We start from the raw sequence: 27178 nt of genomic DNA, 5'->3' as shown, positions 1-27178 counted from the left end.
TTCATAGCAACCTATTGCAGGAAGCATTCCTGTCTGTCCTTGGTAAATAAGTGCCACCTTTTATACACTGGCAGCTTAGATCCCCACTGCATTTAGAAATTCCAAGCTGGGGCTGCAGTTGCTGTGGTAACATCTCATGGCTTCAGTTGGAGCCATACCTTTCACAGGCATACAGAGAGAAGCAACCATGAAGCCCTCTGAAGATGCTGGGCTCCCTGGCAACTGCCTCCCTCAGTGTGGAGCGAAAGGAACATCCTCCCAACCCTCCTGAAGAAGGTCACGTTCCCATCTCCCAACCATTTCCTCTTCCAACCGGGCTTCTTCGCTTCCCATTACAGACACCTCTGGACTGAGCCTTCTCTGGCCCTGGAGCTGTGCACCAGGCCATAGTTTCTGCTGCATATGTCTGACCTGGACCACACACTCCTTCGCTGTCCTCCCACACGTGCCCCGAGCTTGGGGACATCATCAGGCTGCGGCACAGACACATTCAGCCTCGGCAGGCTATGTGTAGAGTCTGGTCACAGACCAGAGCCCCAGAGTGGCGTTGGGACTCGTAAGGTCAGCGGAGCCTGGCAGGGCAGGACTGGGGTGCTCCAGCTCTTCAGGGTACAGGATTCTTCTAAAGAAAGGTCCACGGTCCCCACTCCTTGGCTGCTCCCTCACCTCTGCAGTCTACAACCCCACCTGTCGACCCCACCTCAGAGGCTGCTTACCCGTCAGCCACATGCTCAGAGAGGCTTTGGGCGCTCACTCCTAAGTAAGGCCTTCTCACTCCATGTTCCTTATGGCTGTGCTTGTGCCCTGGGTACTACCAAGGGCTCTGGCTTGTGGCCTGTCTCAGCTGGTTTCTGGGCTGTCCCCTTTACCTTATCCCTTCAGAGGCTGGCGCCTCCTTCCTTGGTCTTCTGTCTGGCTTGCGCTGCAATCCACAGTGCCTCCTTCCCTGGCCATGTGGTCACCCCATCAACCCACTCCCGCCTCCCTTTAGGGAGCTCAGTTTCATCCTTTCCTCATCCTGGCCCTGGATGTCAGGAGTTCCTGAACATTTCTGGGACAACAAGGCACTGTGGGAATGACAGCCTCCCAAGGCCAAGCCCTGAGTACCTGCACCCAGAACTGCCTGCTTAAAGGAAGACTGATGATGGCTCTTGGGATCTGACTGCTCTGACTCTGGGGAGAACACAGGGATATCTCCATGGACAGTTCCCACCTTGAGCCTTCAGGTCGGCAATGGGAAATTTATTGTCACATATGTTCAGGCTGGCCATCCTACCAGGTCCAAGCTTCAGGGCCAGGTGTCTATCATCAGGTGCTGTCATCTGAATGACAGGTCACAAAAGGAACAGAGAGCCTTATGAAGAAAGTGGCTGCCACAGACCTCTGGCCACCATCTGCCGTCCTCAGAGGCCCCTGCGGACTTCCCACAGGGCCAGGTCAGGACTGGAGTAAGACAGCAGTGTCCGACAGCTAAGTCACGGGCGGGGGTAGAGTGACCAGATGCTGATTCGCTGGTCCTTGGACCCCGCAGCAAGCAAGCCATCGGTGGCGAAGGCCACGCAGTACACAGAGGCGCTGTGGAAGGCCAGAACAGCCAGAGGCTTCATTGTCCTCCAGTGAAACACACGGATGCGATGGTCCCAGCCTGCCGTGGCTAAGATCTTGTGGTCTGGCCGGATGGTGACTTCGGCAATGCCAGGATTGGTGAGTTCCTGAGTCTTGTTCACCTGTAAGTGGGCAGGGAAAGGAGAAGAATTAGGCTGCCCTTGGGTCTGCTGCAGTCCTTGGCCACAAATATCCGTTCCCTGGCTCTACTCTGCCGTAGGCTGTGACAGCTCCACATTCTTGTCCATCTGGCCTCTTCCTCAACCCCAAGGTCTCAGCAGGGGCCTCCCTAAGCACATACAAGGCCACAGGGCTATGCTGTGCTCCTCTGCGGGCTGCTTGGACAACTCCAGCCCTGGAGGAACCTGGGAGGCCAGGTCCTGGGTTCTCAGTGTGAAGGAGCTAGCACAGTCAACATTTCTCCTGGAGGAACCTCCACTGAGGTCTGTGGAATGTGGGTGATGCAAATTCCATCAACAGTAACACCGAGTCAGATGAGAGCCCGAAGCAGGGAAGGGGTTCTTGGACTGCCCAGAGAAGGGAGTGGCAGAGTGGACGGGGTGGCTTGACTGTGTCCCTCAAGAAGTCACAGTCAGAAACCCAATTCTCAAACTCACCTATTAGTGCTTTCTGAGGTAGGGTATTTGGCAGGGAAGTGGGATATGTGAGATGACGAGGCCTATTAGAGGCTCTCTCGGAGGAGAAGACCTGTTCTGTCTTGTCTCGGGAGAGTCCCCATGTTGTGACTGGAACTCAGCAGACGCAGGCTTTCGAGCCGCCTGGACTTCAGCATCACCAGCCAAATAAACTTATTTTTAAATAACAATTTTATTTTTATTTTATGTATTTGAGTGTTTTGCCTGCACATATAATCTGTGTACTATGTGTGTGTAGGGCCCACAGAGGCCAGAAGAGGGCATCGGAGCCCCTAGGACAGGAGCTACAGAGAGCCGCCATACGGTACTAAGAATTGAACTTGGGCCCTCTGCAAGAACAGCTAGTACTCTTGACCACGGAGCCATCTCTCTGCCCTAAGCCTCTATTCTTTAGACACTACCCATTAGCAGTCTCAGGCATCTTGTAATAGAGAATGGAGTAAGGTGCAGGGGAGGGAAACAGCACTGGAGGAGGAGGGAGGAATCCAGATGTGCTCCTCACTGGCTATGGACCCCGTTTCTCAGGCTCTGCTGTCAGTGCGGTCTGTTCCTCTGTATACCCTCCGCAGCGCCGTTCATCACTGCGCCCTGCCAAACGCAAGACCAATGCGGCCACCCAGACTTTAAACCCGGAACATCAAGTTAAATAAAAAATTCCTTTATAAGTTAGCCTGCCTCGGGTTCTTTGCTACAGTAACGAAGGCAGCCCTCTTGTTACACAGGCCTCAGCCTGCCTGGGGTTCTTTGCTACAGTAATGAAGGCAGCCCTCTTGTTACACAGGCCTAGCCTAGGTTCTTTGCTACAGTAATGAAGGCAGCCCTCTTGTTACACAGGCCTAGCCTGCCTCGGGTTCTTTGCTACAGTAATGAAGGCAGCCCTCTTGTTACACAGGCCTCGCCTGCACTCTGAAGGCCAGCTCTGTTCCTGTGAGCGGCCTGCCTCTGAGCCACAAGCTTTCTGTTAGTCTCTTTGTCTTCAGTGCCTTCCTGCAGGAACACATCTCCCTTTGTAGACAACGATTCATCTCCACAAAGATGACAAGGAGGCTGGGCACGGTGGCCCGTGCCTTTAATCCTAGCTCTCTGGAAGAAGAGGGACAGGTGGTCTCTGTGAGTCTGAAGCCAGGCTGGTCTACATAGTGAGATTTTGCTTTAAAATGGAAGGAAGGAAGGAGACACAAGGAAAAATGAGTGACAGTACCCATGGGAGTGAGCAGAAATGGTCAGAGAGCAACTGACTACAAATTAACAAAACACAGCCCGATGAAGTAGGCTATTCTTAAAACAGTCACTGTGGGACTTGGCAGGGCTCAGGATGAGGCCAAAAAGGATGATAAAGGGAATGAGCACCAATGGAGACCTTGAATGAGGTAGGATGAGGTTCAGGAGGGCAGGAAGATCAGAAAATAAACCAAGTGAGAACAAAGCAGTTACAATGGACCAGAGAAAACATGGAGGGCAACAGAAGAGCACTCAATAGTAAGATGCGCTCTAAAATTATTAGGGCTAAGAGTAAAGAGAGACCTTCCAATAACCAGGCAAAAAAATCACATGGCAAAGCACAGTAGAAGCTGTCACCAGGAAGTCCCAGGGCTACATGTGTGCCAGCAGAGGGCGGGGCAGTGCTCTTACAGGCAGAGGGGAACATGGTCCAAGAGTTTTATAACCAGCCAAACTGTCACTCAACTGTGAAAACAGTAGACAAACATTTTTGAACATGTAAGAGCTGAAAGAATATTGCTCCCGTAAGTCCTTCTGGAAGAACAAGAAGATTAATTCCAGTCTTGCAGGAGATGGCTAGAGGACTATAGTGAACGGTCTGGCAGACAGCACTCATCTACTCACCTACAGGATTAGGTCCAAGACATGGGGATTATGGCTAGGAGAACCAGTTATGTAACTAACAGAAGCATGGGCGGTGATGAGAAAGACGGGGTGCTGCTCAGGACTTGCTCACTGTTTGACCTCACATCTGAGATGATCTGACCCCCACCATAAGTGATGGCAACTCAGCACATTCCTTCTCCTCTTCCACCTGAGAAGAGATGCCTTGGTTTTCTGGTATTTGCTTTGCATATCTGTATATGATAATGCAAAGCAATAAAAGTATAAATATTCTCTGACTTTAAAGATTAAATTCCATCCAAAGTTAAATCAAATCTGAGCTATGTACAGAAGGACTTCAAAGGGCCAAGCATCAGATAAGCCAGACACCAGTGAGAGAAGCTGGGCATCATTTGGGTTCCAAACTCAAGGCAATCAGTAAGATAAGACTTGGTACCTAACACTGATCAAAGGCACAGTTCACACTCAGGAGTTGTGACTGCATCCAGCAAACAGGCTCATCTTTCATAAAGTGGTTACAATAAAGTGCCCAATGCCTCACTAGTCATCTTGTTGGAAACAATCATGAAGGGGAACAAAACACACAAGGTAATTGTTGACAGGTCCTGGACAGCAAGCAGGGTGGGGCCCTGGCATTCTCTGCCTGGGGACAAAATCTAGCTAGAATATAATAGTCACATTAAGTTGAGGAGACAAATAAAAATCTGGGGCAGCTAGAAGGCTGAGATCTGTGGGGTTGAGGTTGTGGAATGAAGGGAGACATGATGTTCTGGGGACTGAGGACTAATGTGTGTCCCCTAGAAGACTTTGTTTGAGGTCTAGGCTCTGTATGTCATCACAGCAGATGAGAGGCTTACCAGAGAGAGGCTGTGGCAGGGTGAGAGGTCAACAGTGAGAGCTAAAGACAGGCTGAGCCACCAGGCCTCACATCAGAAATAATGATCCAACCTAGGAGTGCGGCCTTCTCTAGATATCTAACAAAGTGAGAAGCCAGGCCTGGCAGAGTCTAAGGGGCTGGGGTTCCAATGCCACCACCACAATGAAGGCGGCTGAGATGGCTTTTTCACAAACCTGCCCCAACACAGCATGAAGCCACACCCACACAAGTCCAATGTGACCAGCCAGTCACTAAACACTAGAGAAGAGGCAAATGAGCATCGGCACAAAGTAACAGAATCCAGTGTCTTCACCACACGCATTTACAATGTCCACCACACTGGCAGTACTTATGGGACACAGAAAGGCAGGACTACATGTTCCATAATCAAGGGAAAATCCTGTCAGTAGAAACTGACCCCCCAAATGATGCAGGTACCGAACATATCAAAGAAAGATGTCTATGAAAGGGAAAGGGCCGTGCAGATGGTGCCAAGTGTGACGACCTGAGTGTGAATCTTTGGGACCCATGGAAAACCCAGGAAGGCAGGGCATCCACTGGGAAGGTGGAACAGCCTACCTGCAATCCCAGTATTTGGGAGGCAGAGACAGAGGATTTGGGGCCAGCTGGCTAGCTAGTCTAGCTAGAACTGGGGAGCTCTGGGTTCAGCAAAAGTGGAGAATTATCAAGGAGGACACTCAATGTTAACTTTAGGGCTGCAAACACATGTGCATGCTCATATATGAACACACGTGTCCATATACATGTGCACAAGGATACACAAACACACGCGCACTACACACACAAAAACTAAAGAAAAATAAGTCAAGATAATTATAAAATTATATGAATTAAGCAGATAGTAATTATTAGTACAGAGTAAAAATTATAAAAAGAATAAAAATATAGAACTAAAAATACCAATTAGAATAAAATGGACAGGACAGGGCTAATAACAGATAGAAATTTTTTATAAGAAAGTGAACTGGGCCACTGAGCTGGTTCAGAGGGCAAAGGTGCTCGCTACCAAGCCTATGATCCTCGGGACCCACAGGTAGGAGAAAACCTACTCTTGCAAGCTGTCCAGCTGTCCTCTGACTTCTGCATGTTCACAGTGCACACGCACAGCACACAAGCACACAAAATAAATAAAAAATGTCTTCTTCCAGATAAAGGGATTGAACTCTGGATAGGACCTGGGCCTACAGGAAAGTGCCAGAGGTGGCAGCTGCTGATAAAGATCAGACACTCTGTGTGAGAGTGCGTGTGTGGACGTGTGATGTCTGTGGTGGGGCAGGGATGCTTAGCAGGACGAGCGCACTGGCTGCTCCTGAGCACCCACCTGGTGGCTCGCAGTCAGCTGTGACTCCAGCTCCAGGGGATCCAGTGCTGCCTTCTGGGCTCCGCTGGCGCTAGCGTACATGGAATACACTCATACGCAACACAGAAACAAAAACTAAAAAATAAATTAAAAAATACTGTTTCAAAGTTTAAAAATAACTGTTTAAAGCAAAATTAATGTAAGATGGGTGTAGCAGAAGCCCAGGTGACAGCAGCGACAGACTCACGGCGCATGTCTGAGAACACAGGCGCAGAGGTACTGGATCAGCATGGAGAAACAGATGAGCAGAGACGGTTAAAGACGGGGCAGCCTGAGGACTGTGAATACTAAGAGTGCAGACCCAACCCCATTCCCGGCCAGAACACTAAGTACAAATGCACCAAAGGCCCCAATTAGAAACCAGTGATTGTCGGGCAGCATTAAACAAAGCAACACACAGCTTGGTGTGATGGCGCACACCTTTAATCCCATCACGAAGGGGGCCGGGGCAGGCAGAGCTCTGAGTTCAAGGCCAGCATTCCAGGCAAGCCAGGGCTACACGGTGAGCTCTTGCCCCCCCCCCCCAAAAAAAAGGACATGAAATAACACGTTATCCATAAAGGTAATTTTTCAAACACACATAAAGACATGCTGAAGGCAGAAGCGTGGAAAAGATGTACTGTCAAAGAGCAGAGCTGAGAAAGCAGAGGCTGCTGTTCAGTATCAGCTCAGGCCGACTCACGACAAAGAGCACCATGAGACACTCCAGGCTGGGTACAGGTCAGGAGCAGGGCTTGCCTAGCACCTGGGAAGTCCTGGGTTCCATCCCAAGTGTTCTCTCCCTCTCTCTTCCCCCCTCCCCTGCTCTGGCATACTTACATACAACACACATGGACACACAGACACACACACACACAGACACACACACACACATACACAGACACACACACAGACACACACACACCCCTACATATAGCCTCAGGAAGAATGGGCCATTTGCACGGAGGAAGCAAGCATCTGAAACGCTTCAAAGACCATGAAACAAAAGTGGCAGAAATGAAGGGTGACTAGGCACAGGAGAACAGGGTCCCGAGACCCTTCCTCGGGAACTGGTAGAAAACCAGACTGCAGCCCGAATCAGTAAGGACTTGAACTGCAGACTGGCTTATATGACCCATGTCAAGCTGACATGAATTGCCCAACATCGGCACTGCACTTGTCTTCTCTAGTGTGTGAGGTCTGCTCTCACAGACAATGCCACACACGGGACCACAATCAGGTCATGAGTTCATAAACACTGAGACTGACAACAGGGTGAACTAGATTAAAGATACCTACAAAATCAACAAGTATTTGGAGATTAGCTAATTTCTTCTAAAGAAGTCATGGATCAAAGAATAAATCACATGAAAAAAGATTTAGGCTGGGCATGGTAGATCTTGAGCTCACTATGTAGCCAAGACTGGCTTTGAACTCCTGATGGTCTTGACTCCACTTCCAGTGCTCAGATTGTAGGCATGAGACACCGTACATGGCTCTGAAGACTAAAACAAAGACACACCAGGCAGTGGTGGCGCACGCCTTTAATCCCAGCACTCAGGAGGCAGAGGCAGGCAGATCTCTGTGAGTTCGAGGCCAGCCTGGTCTACAGTGGGAGTTCCAGGACAGCCAGGGCTACACAGAGACCCTGTCTTGAAAAACAAAGCAAAAAACAAAGACATAATGTCTAAGGAACCTGTATGGGATCCACTTCAGGAGATACCTAGGCTGGGGTTGACCTGCCAGCAGCCCCTGCAGGTGGGATCCAGGACTCTGGGCCCCACAGAGGCCCTTCCAGAGCACAGGTGCATCAGAACCGACTCACATACACTCAGAGGCCACCACGCCGGCCACCATGAGATCCTACCAAAGGACTGAAACATGGCCTTAGTTTATGGGAGGAGGCCTACTATTCAAGAACATCCCAGTATGCCAGGCATGGTGGCACATGTCTTTAATTCTAGCACTTGGGAGGCCGAGGCAGGCAGATCTCTGCAAATTTGAGTCTAGTCTATAGCAAGTTCCAAGACAGCCAGGACTATATAGAGGAGACCCTACATTTCAAACAACAACAAAAACCCAGAACTGCTATGGTATAAAGTGAGACATTCTGGGCTGGTGTGGTACACATGTCATCCCAGTACTTAGGGGCAGGATCAGGAGTTCAAAGTCATCTAGGCTACATGGCGAGATTGAGGGCAGTGTGGGCTGCATGAATCTGTCTCAAAAATTAAAGTAAGGGGCTGGAGAGATGGCTCAGCCATTAAAAGCACTCACTGTTCTTCCAGAGGACCCAGGTTTGATTCCCAGCACCATATTTTAGCTCACAGTAACTGCATTTTCAGGGAGTCTGTCACCCCCTCTGTCCTCTGCTGGTACTGCACAACATGATTAACAGACAGAGACACAGACATAAAATAAAAATCTTTTAAAAATGTAAAAGAGGGACTGGAGAGATGGCTTAGTGGTTAAGAGCACTGCCTGTTCTTCCAGAAGACCCAGGTTCAATTTCCAGAACCCACATGACAGCTCACAACTGTCTGTAATTCCAGTTCCAGGAGATCCAACACCCATGGCACAACATCAATGCAAATAAAGTAAAAGATTAAAAAAATAATAAAAGATAAAAATTTAAAAGAAAAGAAAATTTATGAAAGAATGAAAAAGAAAAAGAAAGCATCAGTAGGGTGAAAGCTAGCTCCATGAGACACAGCTACATCTTGAAGGTCAGGACTAAGAAAACTAAAACCCACATAGGGAGCTCGGTGTGAGCCCCACTAACAGCCGGTGGACAGACTTCTTTTCCAGAAGGTGACTGAAGAACACCAGGAAGATAATTACTTTATTGGCTGTTCTTAAGCTAGCTTTCAAATGCATCAAGCAAGGAACGATGGGAAGAGGGAAGAGGGCAGGACGGGGCCAGCGGGAGGCTCTCCTGTACCTCAGGGCCTGGCCATGTGTGCCTGGGCAGGCGTTACGTGTACGGCGGTGTGTCTGGAGAGACAGACATTTTCTTCTCAAGCACATGTGGGCCACTGATGCAAACTGAACCAGCCCTCTGCATTTCAAAGAACTGAAATCATTCAGACCTTGTTCTCTGACCACAACGTAATTAAGCTAGAATTTGAAAACTAGAAGATAACTGGGGTGTGGGGTGGGGAACCAAACATTTGGAACCATAAAAAAACACTCCAATCAGCTCAGAGGCCAGAGAACAAACGAATACAGGGTCCACCTAAAAAACGAGGGGCGATGACACCTGGCAGTGTGGGAACCAGCTCTAGGGCTGACAGGTGCCGTGGTCAACAGGAGTCGGGTGACCGAGTATGCCCAAGGACAGTAGAAGAGACAAGGACGGGACTAAAGAATATGGCTGACATTCACCTACCAGTCACCAACGACTACAACTTGTTCATCAGACAGATATGTAGCTCTTCACACTTGAAGTTAAAAGTCTAGAAAAGGATGTCTCCCGCCCCAAGCCCAGCATGCAGACTGAAGCCACTCAGACCAAGTGTGTGGAGCAACAGGAGGCTCCAGGTCCCCCCCCCTGGACCTCTGGCTCTGCAGCACGACAGCAATAAAGAGGTTAATCCCTGCCCGGACTTAGCCTCTGGGCAGGAGAGCAGGGACCTCTTCTGCAGCTCCCAGCCCCTCGACACCACCAGCAGAACTATGTGGTAAAAGCGTGGGTGCCAGTCAACGGCGGACCCAAACCAGCCCAGCCAAGCCAGCAAGGAAGCATGTGCTGCCAGGGGTTATCTCAGAACTAGTCTTCTTTGGGAGGGAGTCTCACTATCTGGCAGGAACGGTCCAATTCCTCGGCTTCCGGAAAGCTGAGACCACAGGTGCACACTGCCACGGCAGGCTTTATTTCATTGCTTTGATACTAACGGGAAAACAATTGCATTTTCTAGATTAACAGTCAAGAGGAAAATCCGGGGCCGCAGAGATGGCTTTGCTGGTAAAAAACGTTGGTTAAGTGAGCACAGGGACCCGAGTGTGCACTGCCGGCACCCACATAAAAACCTAGAGCAGTGGAGAGTGCCTGTAGCCCCAGCACTGGGGGGGTAGAGACAGCAGGATCCCGGAGGCTTGCTGACAGCCAGTCTAGGTGAGCTGGTGAGCTCCAGGCTCAGTAAGAGGGTCTGTCTCAAAAGCACGGGACTGGCTGGGGCTGGAGAGCCGGACGGCTTAGCAGTCAAGAACAAGCACTGCTCTTCACCCACGTCAGGCAGCTCACACCGCCGGTAACCAACTCCAGCTCTAGGGGATCTCACACCCACTCTGGCTTCTGCTCACATGCACATCACACACTTTAAGGTAAAACAAATCTTAAACAAAATAGAGCGGAGAGTGACTGATGAGGATACCAGAGGTCAACCTCTACCTGCACAAACATGCAGACACACGCACACACGTCTGTACATGCGTGAACACACAAACAAAAGAAGGAAGCCTGTGTCAGTCAGAGAGGCGACAAACACATCTGTCAAAACCCAGCATCCATTCACAACCCAGTTCACCCCCCACGGGCATGGAAGGAACTTCACCCACTGAGAATCCGTCACTGCCCAGTTCCATCCAAAGTGACCAGCTCACGTATGACAAGTCCGGGTCCCGACCAGTGCCTCCAGCAACTCCTCCTCCAGCCCTCCCTGCCTTTCCAGTGCTGGGCTCCCATTCACGGAGCTGCTGACATCCTCTGCTGTCTCCTGTGGCCTGGATGTTCTGTCCGCCCTCTATGTTCTCACCCAGCAGAGGCCCAGCCTTATATGGGCACAGGCAGTTAGAAGGCTGCAGAGCGCAGCCATCCAGGAGCTCAGGTGGGTCCTCGGTGTGCAAGGCACCCGACTGCTGATGTGGACCCTCCAACACCACCTCCACATTGTCCTCTGTCCTCACTGGGCTCCACACACAGGCTGCACTCAAAGCCTACACTGGGGCAGTGTGGTGGGCAGAGGCTGTGGCATGGTGTGCCTGAGCACACATGTGGGGCCCACCCCTGCCTGCAGACAGACCCGGTTGCTCCTTCTGAGACCGGAGTGCTATCTACGGTTCTTGGGGGACCTGGGGTTCCGGAACATGTGCAGCAGACTGGATTGACACTGTTTTTTTTTTTTTTTTTTTTTTTTTTTTTTTTTTTTTTTTTTTTTTTTTTTTGGTTTTTCGAGACAGGGTTTCTCTGTGTAGCTTTGGAGCCTGTCCTGGAATTCACACTGTAGTCCAGGCTGGCCTCGAACTCACAGAGATCTGCCTGCCTCTGCCTCCCGAGTGCTGGGATTAAAGGCGTGCGCCACCACCGCCCGGCACGGATTGACACTGTTTTATCATTGTCTCCCTAGGAATGTTGGCTTGGCCAAAGTAGCGAGGGGACTTTGGGCACAGAGGGGGCCCCACTGGAACCCACTCGGCCCTGTTTCAGGGACACTTCCTTGCTAACTCCTTGGTCCAAGAGAGCCCTGACTGTGATCCTCAGAGGCAGAGGTATGCAGAGGGGCAGAGGGCAGTCCTCACACTGACTTTTTCCTGCCTCCCTATGAGTTCTTCATGTTAGAGGGGCCAAACTGCTGACTCGAACCAACCATGGCCCTCTGGGTTAGGAGTAAGTCCGCTTCTACCTCATCCACACCTGGAAACAGGCATAGCATGGAGGTAGAGGCAGCCCAGCTGGAGGACTGGGAGCCTGGTAGGAACCTCAACTGGAGAAAGACCAGCACTCACCCTGGAGGCCATGCTCCTGAGTATGGGAAGATCTGAGGAGCAAGGGGGAGTGGCAGGCCCTGGGCTCCTACATTCCTCATATACAGACAGCGGTACGCACTGTACCACGATCCCACTGCAAACCATGTTCTGCTCCAGGATGCACAGGCACTCTTGGGGCACATGGATGACCAGCTGTCCCCAGCGGCTTTGGGGAGGCCACGACTGTAGCACAAACCAGAGCTGCAGAGGGTCACAAGGCTGGGACTCTCTGCTCAGCACACTGGGCTGCTCTGGCCCAGGGCTCTCTTGGGTAGGGGAGTCTTGTTATTACTTAACGACCTAAAATACTACTGGCTGTAAATCAATCCCTGCTTCAAGGCTGTGGGCCCTACTCCACGTGGAGGAAAGAGCAGGGCCTGGGTACCACCTGGATCTTGAGGCCCAAACCTGGCGGCCAGCAGCGGAGCCACCTCAGGGAGGCAGGCGTGAGCTAATGTCCCTGGGGTTCCGCAGGCACTCTCCAGTAGGCTGTCCTCTGCAGGCATCCTAGTGGTCATAGCAGCTCCTCCCCGACAGCCCCGGCCAGGGCTCAGGACCCTCCAGAAGGATCTCTGGCCACCAGTGGCTCTTACAACTCATGACCTCAGGTGCCAGGAATGCTCGGCGCGGCACCATCTGGTTCTGATTACCCATGCTAGGCTGCGGGCGCCTCAGCCAGGGATCTGTGTCCCGAGTGGCTGGGAGATTGATTTGGGCTCCTCGGAGGTTTTAGAAGGAGGATGTGAGGAAAGCACGTCTGAACCAACGTGGGGTTTGGGCCAAGGCAGGCGGCCATGTTTTGCTGTCATGGCACCAGTAAGGACGCTGTGGACCGGAGGCCATCTCACTGGCTCTCAGGTGTCAAGGATGACCTCAAATAGCTTGCCTTGGCAAATTACCAGATGCTTCCTTTCCCAAGCCTGGGCTTTACAGCACCAGGACCTCGGGGGCCTCTAAGACTGGACCTGACTCTGGGTTCAACAGCACTGGACCTTCACCAGACTCAGGAACTGTTCTCACCCTCCCTCCCCAGCAGGAAGGCAGGCGAGCTCAGCGGGGGGGCCCAGGGCTCCCTACCTCCTTTGATGTAGCTGCAGAGCCAGGCCCTACCCACCTCACCCCAACTACTTCCAGGCTGCAGCGCCCCGGCTCCCCTTCTGCTTTAACTTTTCGATTCATTAGTAGAGTAAAAGTTCATCTCTGGACTGGAACATGCCCATAAATTAAGTCTTAAGTTCCTGCAGCTGTTTCCCAAACATGGAGGGAGATCCCAAGAAGACATGGGCTGGAAGGGTCTCTTCCCGGGTGCAGGGCACAAGAGGCCCGAGTCGGAGCCGCACAGATCTCACAGGAGCTGCTGCCTAGGCGTCAGCCCTCTGCCTTCCGGCTGATGAGTCAAGCCGTAAAGGAATGGATGCTGGCCCCCACGGGGTGCTGCTGCTACCCTTTACCAGGCCAGCGGCAGGAGCGGGTGTATGAGGAGACCCCAAGCCCACCTGCCGGGCTCGGCACCTAGTGAGGTGAGGACTCTGGTGCACAGGTCCAGTGGTTGAGTACCGTGCTTTCTCCTGTGGTTCTCAGGGCTTAGGGACGTCTGCAGGTTGGCCACCCTTCCCTTCACAGCAGGAAACTCTCAGACAGAGGGAAGGATGGATGGATGGATGGATGGATGGATGGATGGATGGATGGATGGATGGATGGATGGATGGATGGATGGATGGATGGACGGACATACAGACAGTTTTACTCTCCATCCACCATGTGTCCAGCACAGCTGGACTCCAAGGATGGTGGATATGCACCTGCCTTCCTGGTGGGCCTCCCTGTCCACTTTCCCTCTCCTCCTGGGCATGGCTGGTGGGGAGGCCAAGTTATCTACGCTGTCTCTGCTTCCTAGGGAGGTACCCCTGCATCTGCCCCTCCTTGGCCACAGTCACTGTGCCCAAGCCAGGGCATGTCGTTTTGGGGCACCTCTTACAGTTCTACTCCACATCAGCCACCTTCTGATCTAGGGCTTCCCTTGGCCCCCTATCTACTGTCCACAATCAGCCCCTTTCCCAGAATGGCCTCATGCTAAGGCCCTAACTTATACCCTGGGTTTAGTGGCGCCCTCAAGACCCTGGGTGCTGCGCAGCACCAACGTAGCCCTGACTTTCCCCACCCACATGCTTCAGGAACTGTGATGAGTCACTTAGACCTGGACCTGATGTGTTCAAAGCAAATAGTACCCTCAGCTACAAGGCTTGAGCTGGGCAGCGTGAGGCTGCAGTAATGACCTCTGAAGCCTCCTATTAGATGGAGGCAACTTGGACCACCATGCCCCAAAGAAGGGTTGGCATGGCCCCCCAGCCAGGTCCACGGAGGCCAGGAGCTGGGCTATGGCCACATGATACTCTGTATGGCATGCAGCTCTCCCACCAGGGCCGTTCCCAAAGTTTGGCCAAGGCCAGGTCTGCCTTCTGAGACTCCTGGTAATAGGCTCCTTACCTACCCTGGGTCAGGGTACCCAGGCCACCTCTGTGGTCTTTGCCGGGCCTGTACAAAACCAAGTCCTGGACATCTATTTCACAGCCCCTGCCACAGTCCCTCCATCTCAAACGGGAACAAGCCAGCTAGGCCCATTATGCTGCACTCCAGGGGACAGAGGCAATCCTGGGGCCATTCCAAGTGGGATGGTCCACGAGACATTGTACTGCCTGGCGGGCTTTCCTGTGACCTGTGAGCAACAGTCTCCCCAGGACCAGCTTACAGATCCCATTGGGCCATGGCTTTGCAGGACTTGCCCATAAGTTTTCTTTTTTCTTTTTCTTTCTTTTTTTTTTTTTCTTTGATTAATCAGTTCCTTACTGACCAAATTCCTCTGAGTTTTCACAAAGGAGTTTGGTCTGCCTGGACATTACGTGCCTTTTTTCTAGATGGACAAGACTTGATGGCTGTTAACCCGAGGTCCAGGAGAAACCCAAACCATGTGAATGGTGAGCCCACGCCCACTGGCCCTTGCTCCCCGACTGCCTCCGAGTGATTAATTAGCTAGGGAACTGCGGCCGCTCCTCTTCATGCCTAAATATTGTTTCGGCCTATCAGACTGTTAGTGCAGAGCAGGATAAATGAGGCCCGGGCCTGTGCACTGACCTGCAGGGACTGTTGGCTGTCCAGACTCCAGACAGCCAGCACCTTCCCGGCAGAGCCCGAGACGCCCTTGGCCTTCTGAGAGTCGAAGTCAAGGCCCATGACAGGTTCTTCATGGCAGGCGATTCGGCTGCACACCTTCCGCTCCGAGATGTCCCACAGGGTTACCGATCCATCCTCATAGCCAGCCAGAAGGAGAGGGCGGGGACTGGAGTTAGCCTGTGGGGAACAGCACAGTCGTTGGCTCCCCAAGGGTCTTGTCTCCAGTGAGCGTTAGGGCTGTGCGAACATCTCTCTCCAGCCATGCCCACAGTGGGGTTGGCCCAGCCAGAGTAACAGTTCCTTTGCTTTCCATAATCTTAGCAGCCTCCCCATCCCTCTCATGGGGCTGGCAGGACCACAGCCCAGTACCTGAGGAGCTGGAGGTGGAGTCCAGACCAGTCCAGCGGAGCCCCCAGGACTCACAGTCATGCATTTCCACCTACACTGCATCCTGTCCACAGCAAGGATGACATGACACCCACTGCCCCCCCCCCCAGCACCCTGGGGCAGCTGGGGATGGACGCAGACTTCTTCCTCGTGTCCTCCACATAAGGTAAGACTTGAAGTCACTCCTTGTTGGGAGCAGTCATCTTCCAGAACCACCGGGCAGGGAAATTTCAAGCTCAGTGAGAAGGACTTTCTGGGCTTTGTTAACGTAGCCGCAGAGGCCCCCACCCTTGGAAGCTCGGTGTGAGAGGCCCTCACTGTCGTGATGGATGAGGGCGAGGGTCAGAGGGCTCGGCGCCCTGGGCTGACGCTCGTTTATTTAGCCTCTGAAACAACTACAAAAGAAGAGTGCTGCAGGATTCCGAGTCACCCTCAGGGACATGCCATCAGTCCCTGCACCCCACAGCGGCCCAAGAGGAACTGCACAGGGCTGAGCACCGAGGCCCAGGCTGGCTGGAGGCCTACAGCAGACAGCTAACAAACAGCACAAGGGCCAGGGCTCTCTGGGTCAGGCCAGGCTGTGGCTGGGGGTGTGGTGCAGTCTGAGCCTGGGGGGGGGGGGCGGAAGAGGAGGGCCCACTGTAGACCAGGATCTGGAAGGATGGTAATACCAAGGAAAGAAGGACACAATTACCAGACTTTCTGCAAGTACGGTGAACTTGCCAAGGCCAGAGCCACCAAGGGGGCCTCTATCTGTCCCCACAAATGGCTTCTAAACTGATTGCATCCTGCTGGTAATTCAAGTTCACGCATACAAAACAGGAAGGAGTGTGGCTCCTGGAGGGACCTAGAGACAAAGACTGGCTCTGCTTCTCCTGCCCTTTGAAGTACAGCCTGAGAGATGGGAGCAGGCCAGGGCCTACAGGAACCCCAACGGTGTGTACAACTCAGCTGGAGAGGCCCAAGCCTCAGACAGGGAGCCTTCTCTGAGGGTGGGTACCGATGATGTTAGCTCAGGCCTGATTTACAGCCTGACCTATCCTGTAATTATTACTGCAGCAATGTAGGGCAGCTACTTTAAAGCATGAGTTAAAGATGGACCTGAGTGTTTCAGAAAATACATCGGGTCAGGATACTTTGCCACACTCAGATCAGTGAGTTCATATCCTAGGATTTCTGGATTTAGGAGGACACAGAGCATTCCTATAACCAGAGGCTTTTTGCAGCTATAGGCTTTACATTGGATCTGTATCACCAACAAAACCATGATTTGTCCTTCTGTCAACTATATTAATTACCTTAACAAGTTTGTACATCCCTTTCTACACATCTTTTTTCTGATGGAATTTTTACATGATTGGGCAATGACCCATGTTTTCCAGGGTGCAGAATAGGATCGGTGCAGCTATGGGTGCCTGTGCCAGGGCCTGTATGTATCATGGTCATCTCCTCGGATACTTCAGCGTGAATAAGGTTGGGAGGCAAAATGAAGATACATTTATTTTCCCAGGAAAACCCAGAAACTCTTGAGAAACCCCATCTGGACACACTGAGGCCAAGAACTAGGCTCCGCCCGAGTCAGGCTACAGACTTGTGGGCCCAGGAGCTCTGTCAGCTGGGCTCTCAGGAGCCTTGATGCCCCGAAGGCTTTTCTCCGGGAAGCTGCACAGCAAAGGCTGCGACTAGGGGTGGCTTACTCAAGACTTCAAATCTAACGCAGCCCTCAGTGGAACTGCAAGGGGCTGCAGGGATGCCGGAGCGGTCAAGAGCACTGGCTGCTCTTGCAGAGGACTCAGGTTTGATTCCCAGCATCTACATGGCAGCTCGCAGCAGTCTGTAACTCTAGTTCCAGGGGATCCGAAGCTCTCTTTTGACTTCCACAGACACCAGGCACACAAGTGGTGCACACACATTCATGTAGCCAAAACACTCATACATATAAGATAAAAATAAAAAAGGAAGTTGCAAGGAGAGCCAATTGAAAGCAGGCCAGACACCTTTCTGCCTTCCGTGCAGACAGAATCCCTGGGGCAGGCACAGAGATGCCTTCCCATGCTTCTTGTGGGTCATGTGGGATTCCAAACTGAACAAGCCCATCTCACCTCACTCACAGAGGAGCTCAAGGAGGCAGCAAGCCACGATGCAGAAATCACCAATGAGAAGTCTGAAGAGGGCCAAAAGGGTTGCATCCCCTCCCCACATGGGCGCTGCCCTGTGACCTGCCTACTGCGGTGTCTGTACCAGGTAAGACTCGGGGGCTTCCGGAATTCTTTGCAGATGACATAGTAAATAGAAGTGACCCGGGAGGGGAAGAGGCTGACCTGGATGTGGCCAGGGGAAGGCTCCACCTTGAAAAGGTCTGGGCCTGTTTATGTGTGTAGGGCCTCCAGACCTCAGGCTGTGATGACTGCCTGGGTCCTAGTTGTCACAGCAGCCCCAGGAGATGGCCCGACCCTCCAACAGAAACAACTATCGACCACAAAGGAAACAGTTACAGGTTAGGCTTCCCTTCATCTGCTAATGTTCCTGGGACCTCTATAAGGTAGGGAAGTAGCAAAAGTGAACGCCCCAAACTGCAAGGTCCAGGCAGGCTGCTGACATCAGTCAGCTTTCCCCACAGCCTCAGCAGAGCCAAGGACCACAGCTGACCCAACTATCCCCTCCTCACAGCCACATCTGGGCATCTGCAGGGCAAGCCAGTCAGGGCCTGTGGAGGGTGGGTACTGGAATCTGGTTTTCCTGCCGTGTCTCTGTTGGGGTTTCTTCCAAGCAACAGCAGCAGCCTGGGAGAAGCGATGTCCAGTCAATGTTGGACCACAGAGGACAGCAGGTACATGTTCTCTAAAGGACAGTGCCCACAGATTGGATGACAAACCCAGCCCTGAGTGGGGCATGACTCAGGGCTGTCGGGTGTGGCTGGCGCACGCTGTCTTACCTGCCACAGCCCCAGGCACATGGGCATGCCTGGCTTGGCATCTGCCTCCGGCTTCAGGGTGCACACTGACGTCTTGGATGGCATCTCCAGAATCTGAACCTGACAGTGAGAAAACAAGCTGATTTGGGCTGATGCCAAGCTGAGTCTATGCTATGCAAACAAGAGACGTTTAAGGCGATTAGCCAAGGCTGCTTCGAGTTTCTGTCTGCTCCTCTCCCTGTAGGGACCTGAGAGCAGAGCCTCCTAATTAGTTTGCACAGGCTAAAGGGCTTAGATGCTCCTGGGGTCCTTGCAAAACAAATGCTCACCTCATTCCTGAATGACCAGCCCTTCGCCAGCAAGCAGCCACGGCACGCCTTTGCCCCAGTTTGCCATTTGGGCAAAGCAGCCTGGCTTACTTGGTCCTGCTTACTCCGGCCATCCTCCTTCCTTTGCTAGCCTCAGTCAGGATTTGCAAGGGCTCTCTTTGAACAACCTCACGCACATAAAATGATGCAAAGTCTTGTTCAGAAGGCCTGAACTATCTACCTAGGAAGTCAGCAAGTTGCCAGAGCTAAAGCCAGGTCCACTGAATCCTGGTTTCCCTGTACCCAAGTACCTGACTTACCAACCCAGACTACCTAGATGCCAAGCCCTTCTGTGCCTGGGTTGGGATGGCCCTCGTGGCCCATATGGCCCAGCTTCCCAATGGGTATGCAAATCCAAGTGGACTGCTTGTATGCTGACCAGTACCATCCACAAGGACCAGACTGGATTGGGTTCCCAGACATCCTGTATCTACGGTGCTAACCTGGTACCCTTATTCATTTGGGGAGATGTGACACCTCTCCTGTGAGCTTAGCAGAACAGAAGGGCCCCATATGACATGCTGCAGCCCAGCACAGACCAGATGTTTCCTATGCCTTTTATCTGCCTGGGGTTCTACTGCACTGTTGTGCCTATGTGTACCTTCTGGTGTCATGTGAGCTGAGCTGATTCTGGAATCCTGGAGTGTCTCTAGGTACCAGCAAGAGCAATTCTCCATGGCAACTAGCAAGAGCATGAACACAAATCTGCTTAGCATGCCTTGGTCTACACACAAGGCATCAGAGCTCCAAAGGGATGGAGAGAATTAATTGGACAGCATATATACCAGTATGGCCAGGCTGGGACAATTTCTGAGAGGCCAGAGTGTGGGCAGCCACCCGAGTCCTGTGGGGCTGGGTCCAGGGCTGCTTTCAGGCAATGCAGAATGCCAAGCATACAGCCTGGTCCTTCAGTTGGAGTCCGGCTGATGTGCCCACTTCCGATAATGGGGGCCAGGGTGCTTGCTCTGTGGCAGGGTAATCTCACCAGAGTCCCCACAGTGAGTGGACTTCTAGTGGCCGAATTAAGCACCAGGAATGGCCCACGGCTCTCCGTCTCATCTGCTGCGGGCGAGTCTTGTAACCCTGCCTTTGCATGTGGGAGGAAACACGCTCAGGCCTTTAGGAGACAGACTGAAGAATATTTGGCTCTCTGTGGGAGGCGGTAAGGGAGAGGCCTAGGCGCCGGTAATGTTGGAGGACAAGAAGGCATCAGGATGGCTGTCACTGCTCCAGGGACCAGTAAGCACGACAGTGCCCAGAAGATACGCTTCCAGGGAGGCAGGGAGTTACCGGGAGGCAGTACTCGGTGCCCAGAGGGGCTGGGGACTAGTCAGACTACACAGCAGACACGCCACCCGAGGGCAGAGGAAGCGGAATCCATCACGGGAAGGGGTGCCCAAGATATGGAAGGGGGTGTGTATGGAGGGAGCCGGGGCAGAGGACAACACAGGCCGGGAGGTAGGGCTGCTGCGGGGAAACCGAGATGAGCGGAGGCGGTGGGCCAGCAAGTGCGCATTAGAGCGGCTCCCAGGCCGGAAGGCAGGGAAGGGGAGCGGGCGCCTGCCCACAGTCCTGTCTCCTCAGGCCCACGGCCTCCACAGCCAGCAGCACGAGGAGGCAGCTCCTGCCGGGGCTGGCAGATCAGGCCTGTGCACCGGGTTAGGCCTGGCTCCTGCCCAAGAAAAGTCATTTTGTCTCCAAGCAGATCTAGTTCATAAATAATGAGATAGTAACAGGCATTTATTTGTTCATGATTGCATTTAAATCACCAATTAGGAGCTACACACACTTTTCTTGCCAGTTTGCCAAAAACCTGTTAAAAGTTTTATTAATGTGAGGGGTGGGGGGGCTGCTTCCTCCTGAACAGCAGGCCAGGCAGTACCTGGTCATCCCGAGCCACAGACCCACAAGATGCCACGCAAAGGGTTAAGAGAGCTCAGACACTCTCAGGCCGCTGATCAGTACAGTCTTCCTCTGTGGAGGTCACAGGTTTCTGTGCAGTTTTAACCAGCTTCCTGGCCCTAGCCCTCAGTGCAGGTGGCATTTGTATTTTCAAAACAGTTTTTATTACACTTATGTATTCCTCTGTGTGTGTGTGTGTGTGTGTGTGTGTGTGTGTGTGTGTGTGTGTGTGTGTGTGTGTGCGTGTGTGTGACTTTTGTGACACGGTTCTTCCTCTCACCACGCAGGCTCTGGAAACTGACTCAGGTTGTAGCTAGGCAGCAACACCTTTACCTGCTGAGCCATCTCAACAGCCGGATGCTGTATTTTCAGAAGCTGCCAGCCCGTCCTGGGCAAATGGTTATTTTCCAGTCTGCCTGGAATCTGCCTAAACTGGCTTGGGCCCAAACAATGCCTGGGAGCACGCTCCCACCCCTCACGGCCGTCTGGGTGGCCACACTTGCCCAAACCTAACATTTTCCCTTCTGGAAACAAAAGCTGGCGTTGGGTGCCAGGTGGAAAGCCCGAGTGTCTGCAGGAGGCCCCATGCTCAGGGAGGCTGGGCACTGCTCCTTCGGCTCCCAGAGGCCTGGAGAAGCAGGCTAGGCAGGGTGCTGCCCTGGGTCTGACCCTGGGATCCTGCCCCTCTGATACAGGACGGATGCTGTGTTGTCTATGCTCTCAGTACATATCCAGACTGGGCTCCTAGACAGCCCGGGGCTCACCATGGCTCCTACCTGAGCCCCTTAGATCCAGCCTCTCCCTGCTGCCACAACGGGGTCTCCTTGAGCTCTCTCTCACGTAGGGGCAGTCCCTGTCACGGTCTGTGGGCTGTGCAGATTTTGTATCTGCACCAGCCTTCCCAGAAGGCACACGAGTGGAGTGCAGTTTCCCTGCCCTGAAGCACAGCCCTGGTGTTTTGGCTGCTCACCACTGGCCATGCCCTCTGCCCACAGCTCTGCATACAGGGTGATGGCGACTCCACAGGGAGAAGCCCTGAGACAGGGTTAGCTCCTTACAGAAAGCAGAGGGTCCGAGCGCTGCCGCCTGGGTCCGTCTCCATCTCCTGGGCTCCCGGGGCTCTCGCCTCACTGCTGCCAGGCTGCGGTTTTCAGATGTGTTGTGTGTGTGTGTGTGTGTGTGTGTGTGTGTGTGTGTGTGTGTGTGTGTGTGTGTGTGTTTCCCCTGTTCCCTTTCCTTCTGCCAGTTTGTGGAACAGTTTGGTTCACAGAAGGCTTGGGTGCCCCGGAGTTCCTCTGAACCTCTTCTTACCTCCAGACTCGTCCCATTCTGGCTTTGAAATTCAGGCTTTATCCTCCCTTCCCCAAGCTGGTGGCCACTCCCTCCTCACGCTGCCTCCAGAACCTTCTCTCCCTGGGATGTAGCTCTACCCCTTTGTGAAGTCCCCTGCAGCCTCAGTTCTCTTCACCCTGTCCCTGGACGGGTGTCTCTGTTGTCTCTTCCAACAGGCTAGCACCAAGGCCCGATTTCTGGAGGTTCCTCTCTCTATATAATGTGTATGTACATGAATATGTGAACAGACATGTGTGCTTATGTGCATGTGTGTGCACAAACACTCAGGCCTAGACACAGCCCTGAGTGGTCCTCCTCCAGGAAAAGCATTCTGCTGAGAACCAAGGTCTGCCCAAACCCTTCTCCATTCTCACCATTGCCCTGGAAGGGTCAGAGCTCACAGGCTGTGCATCAGCCCGAGGCTGCTGGAGCTGCGGCGGCAGAGCAGGTAAGTTGCAGAGTCCTGTGCTAGCACTGGGCCCTCCTTACTGGGGGAGGCAAGTGTGTCTGGTTAGGACAAACCCAGTGTCATTAGTGCATGGAAGGGAGCTTCAGAGGGCTGGTCCTTACCTCATCGCTGCCCTTCCCAGGCACAGCAAGCATCCAGCATAGCTGTCCCCTGGCCAGGACTGAGCTCTTGCAGAAGCCCACACTGTCCAACTGAACTGCGTCCATGATGGTGTTCCTGCCCTCTGCCAAGTCCCACAGGCACAGCCGCAGGTCCCGGCCCTGGCTGACGAAGCAAGGGGAGGAGGAGATCTGTGAGACACTGTAAGCATTATGTACCCACTGGACTGGCATCTATCTGGTCTATGGCCCTTCAGTGCTGAAGGAGGCCATGTTTCCAGAAGACGGCCAAGTAAGCTTTGTACCACCCAGGCTAGCGGCCTCGGATAGGAGGGTTTCTCCCTCAGTGTTCACAGCTGAGTTGGCATCTAAGGCACTGAGGCCGGGACATTCAGTAGACTAAGAATGTGGACACTGAAGCATGCACCTATGGCCAGCCTCCTGCCGCTCAATGCCACTCCAGTATGCCTTGCACCCCTTCCTTCTCTGTAAACTGCCTGTAAGGACTCAGAAATCTCCCTCGGGTCTCTTCCAAAGTATATCTGAGACCTACAGTCAATCAAAGTGCCAGGCAAGCAGGTAGAGAGCAGCTCTAGGCATCACCACCCGAGCTGGAAACAATCCAGCTGCTCGGCAACAAAGGAACAGCCAAGGACACTGTGCCACAGAGTGCCACTCAGCAAGGGACGGCGCCGACTGCTGACACACGCAACAGCTGGGAGGAAGTTGGGCCACGGTCTGCTAAGTGAAAGAGGCCAGATCCGAAGGATCTGCAGCGTGTAACTACAGCCCTGCGGTTTCTAGAAAAGGAATGGGCACAGGGATGGAGAGCCATGAGAGAGCGGACCACAGTGGGTAGCTCTAGGCTTTGTGGGATGACAGGCTGCTTCATGTGGCCTTGGGGAAATGGACACATGGCAGTGCTGTGCCAAACCCACAGATCCACAGACAGTGTGACTGTCATTGTGTACAATGAAAACAGCCCCAGCCAGCTGAGCAAGAGCCGGGAGCCGGTGAGGGACTGCTCTGACTGTGTAGATGACAGGACACTGGTTCAGGAAGCACACACGGAAGCTGAGCTGAGCACGTGGAGAGGTGCTGACTGAGACTGTATGGCTAGATTCCTAACTGTAAAACAGTGGGCCTGGGCAGGCCTGGACCCTTACAGGCACTGGCTCTGCCCTCTCTGGCAGAGCCAATATTGGCGCTAGTAGTGGATGTAGGGATGTGGCTCCTTTCCAAAGAGCTGCGGCACAGCTGGTGAGCACATAAAACTGTGGGTCACGTCAGAGCCTAGAGGTGAGTGTGGACATGTGTGTGGCCAGACACATGCAGATAGGACGGACACACAGCAGAACACAGGTGGATGTGACAGTATGGGCAATGTAGGTCAAGTTTCCGTCCCCATGTGCCACCCATGGACAGCCCGGGGCTCAAACTCATTAGTTTTCTAATCACCACAGCCAGATTTCTGGAGACGTGGATTCTGGGGCTGGAGTCAGGGAAGACCAGGATGGGGTTCAAGTGTCTTGCAGTGTGGGAAGTGAGGGAGCATCAACAAAACAAAAGAAACAAAAGATGCTCTTGGCAGCGAGCCAGGGAGCGCTCTTCCTCATGGGCTCCTCAGTTCTGATCACAGCAGCGTTCTACCAACCGGAGTGAGGAGGAAGAGGGAAACAGAGTCCCATGAGAACACAGACAGGACTACTGCAGGCAGAAGCCACGGCAGGAAGCCACTAGTGGGAAAAATCAGGTATGAGCACAGGCTCGACGTGTCCCCAGAATTTTCTAGGGCCTGGACTGGCTTTAGCAGGCCTGCATGTCCTTGGACACCCCGCCCCCTTCTATGACCTGATTCTCAAGAACCTAGGAAATACTACAGGTGGAGGGCCTTTTTTCTTTTCTCCTCCTCCTCCTTCTTTTTCTTTCTTTCTTTTTTCTTTTTCTTTTTTTTTGTACTTTGAGACAGGGTCTCTATAGAGTTCCTGGCTGTCCTGAAGCTCACAGAGATCCTTGGGCCTCTGCCTCCCGAGTCCTGGGATAAAAGTCCCCTGCTTCCCCATTTTCTAAAGGCCTCACTGCCAACAGCATCTTTTTATTTCATTTGTTTTGTTAAGGGCCATCAGGCCCACATGAGGACCTCTTTTCTAAAATACGTGGGACTGCAAGTGCTCAGATATTTTCAGAGTTTGGAATATTTGTGTAAACATCACCAGGTAAGCCTCCCTATTGTGAAAACAGGAAATATGAAACGCTCTGAAATCTGAAACTTTATGATGCTAAAACTTTCAGATTTTTATGTAGGCAGTGGTGGTGCATGTTTTTAATCCCAGAACTCAGGAAGCAGAGAGAGGTGAATCTCTGGGAGTTCGGGTCCAGCCTAGTCTACAACATAAGGCATTCTAGGTTAGCCAGAAATACATAGTGAGACCCTGCCTCAAAGACCAACAAGAAGCAAGCTTTCAGATCTTCAGATAGGGAAGGTCAACTTCTTGAATGCTGACATGGGCCCACAGACACTTGGGTGACCGAGGCCGGTCTCACCTGCCAAGGAGACACAAGACTCACGCACCTCCAGCACCACAAAGTCGGCAGTCACCACACTGGGCTTCCTCCCCAAACCCAGGGCCTGTCTTACCCTGACCCTGGGGGCATTCTGCAGAGCACCTAAAAAGTACCGGGATCGTGGGAAACAAGGACCGGGGAACCGATCCCAGAACCCACATGCAGCTGTTAGCATTTCCTTCCTGTTGCTGACCTTGGACACTCCTGTCAACAGGGCTGAATATGGAGGGGAAAAACAGAAAGGATGATGGGATGGCGGGCTTTGCCTGCATCCCACATCAACAGAGGAACTGGGAATCTAAAAGAAGCAACAGTGAGCTCTGGAGGTAGGCTAAGATTGCCCATGTCTTAGCATAGGCTCCTTCATAAGACTCAGGAGCCCGACCACATGGGGAAGGCCTTACCACTGTGACTCCATTACCATGAAGACACCCCTAGGAGAGTACAAATATATGTCACCCTGTTGCAGAGATAATCTGCGATAGAATAATGATGCTATGTAAAATATAAATAGGACTTCACATATCAATAAGAAAAATGCAGTCAGTCCAGTAGAAAAATGGGCAGAAGCCAGTGGTATCCCAAACTGGCCTCAAACTCAGCAATCCTGTCTGGCTTCCTGAGCACCGGGACCACAGGTATGAATTAAGTACCCGGTAGTCTGTTTCCCCAACTTAAAGTTAGGAAAAAACTCATTTAAAAAAAAAAATCTGCTCTTTTTCCAGACATTCAGCAAGACAGTCTAGCAGTCCTGGGCTGCCGCCCACGGCACGGTGGGCAGTGCTGCGTCCTTGACGGGGCAGTGGTTACTCAGGTGCTACAAGGGTCTGCGTACTCCTATGAGCCTGTAACTAAGTGGTTTCGTGATGAGGAAGGTAAAGAAACGCTAGCCGGGGCAGCTCTTGTGGCCCAGGTGCAGCCAGGGCTGGGGGTCCTCCAGCCTGGGAGACATGAAAGCACACAACCCTTGCAGGGCCTCTCGGAGAAACCCGGGCCCAAACACAGCTGAGGCCGGGCAGCCTTGGTGGGCCGTGGTCTCCAGCGCAGTGCAAATGCACCTGGCCATCCACACCTGCAGCCCCCCCCCCCACAGGCCTCCCGACCTCAGGGGGGCTGCAGGAGGGGCTGCAGCGCCACCACCCTGGCTGGGAGACAGGCTGATTATGTAAGTGCCAGCCCCAGGCTACCCGTCATGCCTTTCAAGCCACCCAAGTGCCCGGGCCCTGGGTGAGCAGGGACTCCTGAGGGCTGAACTTTCAGCTCTCTTGAGCCTGGGCCCTGCTTTATTCGTCCCTGTACTTTTTTTTAGCACATGGTGCGATCACCTCTGCCCACTTCTAAGCCACAACCCAGAGCCTTTCTATCAGCTGCCTCTGGGGCTGGTATCGGCTACCTCAGACGGCACCTCCCAGACCTGTCTACTTCCCAAAGGCTAGAGCTGGTCCCACACTCTTCACAAGCCACAGCCAAGCTGGCAAGATGCTCCTAAAACCCTCAGTTCTGGCTGAAGGTAGTCACAGGGGTCTGTCAGAGTCCCCAGCATATGTCCCCTGGGACCTGGTGCTCCCTTGTGCTGCTGTGACCCACCTGAGGAGCTGGTGCCCCTGGGGCAGTGTCTTCAGCCAGGTCACACCCTGGCCCCTGTGGCCATTTAGAGTGGCGACTATCCTTCTGGTCTGCAGGCTCCAGATGTGCACCAGGCCACTCTGCGACCTGTTGGAGTCAAGCACAGGCAGGACAGGGGCTGCAGTCAGTAGACATCTTGAACATGCTGCTCCAGGCCAACACCACACACAGCCAGTGGAAGGCGACAGACTCCAAACTGAAGGTCAGCAAAGGGGGCCGGAGGGCCTGCAGGTGGGGTATTAGTCAGAACTCAGCGGT

At 52.9% G+C, this 27178-nt stretch overlaps 1 protein-coding gene across 5 annotated transcripts in view; it reads right to left on the bottom strand.

Annotated features, from left to right (window-relative positions):
• Positions 1–1221: 1221 nt before the first annotated feature.
• Gnb1l (G protein subunit beta 1 like) overlaps positions 1222–27178 on the bottom strand; it is a 73046-nt gene continuing 47089 nt past the window's right edge. For 2 of the 5 annotated variants that reach the window (XM_006994462.4, XM_076548507.1), the window contains 5 exons: positions 26882–27007; positions 22733–22895; positions 18582–18680; positions 15221–15436; positions 1222–1727 (listed from right to left, as the gene is read on the bottom strand). In XM_006994462.4, coding sequence (XP_006994524.1) covers positions 1476–1727; positions 15221–15436; positions 18582–18680; positions 22733–22895; positions 26882–27007 — 856 coding nt within the window. In that variant the 3' untranslated portion in view covers positions 1222–1475. Of the gene's footprint in view, positions 1728–6325; positions 6440–15220; positions 15437–18581; positions 18681–19371; positions 20517–22732; positions 22896–26881; positions 27008–27178 lie in introns of those variants that run through there. The other 3 variants (XR_013043634.1, XM_042259040.2, XM_076548508.1) reach the window with 3 other exon arrangements.

This window comes from Peromyscus maniculatus, chromosome 12, assembly GCF_049852395.1.
Source record: "Peromyscus maniculatus bairdii isolate BWxNUB_F1_BW_parent chromosome 12, HU_Pman_BW_mat_3.1, whole genome shotgun sequence".
Classification (NCBI taxonomy): Eukaryota; Metazoa; Chordata; class Mammalia; order Rodentia; family Cricetidae; genus Peromyscus; species Peromyscus maniculatus.
This window is presented reverse-complemented; position numbering and strand designations above follow the sequence as displayed.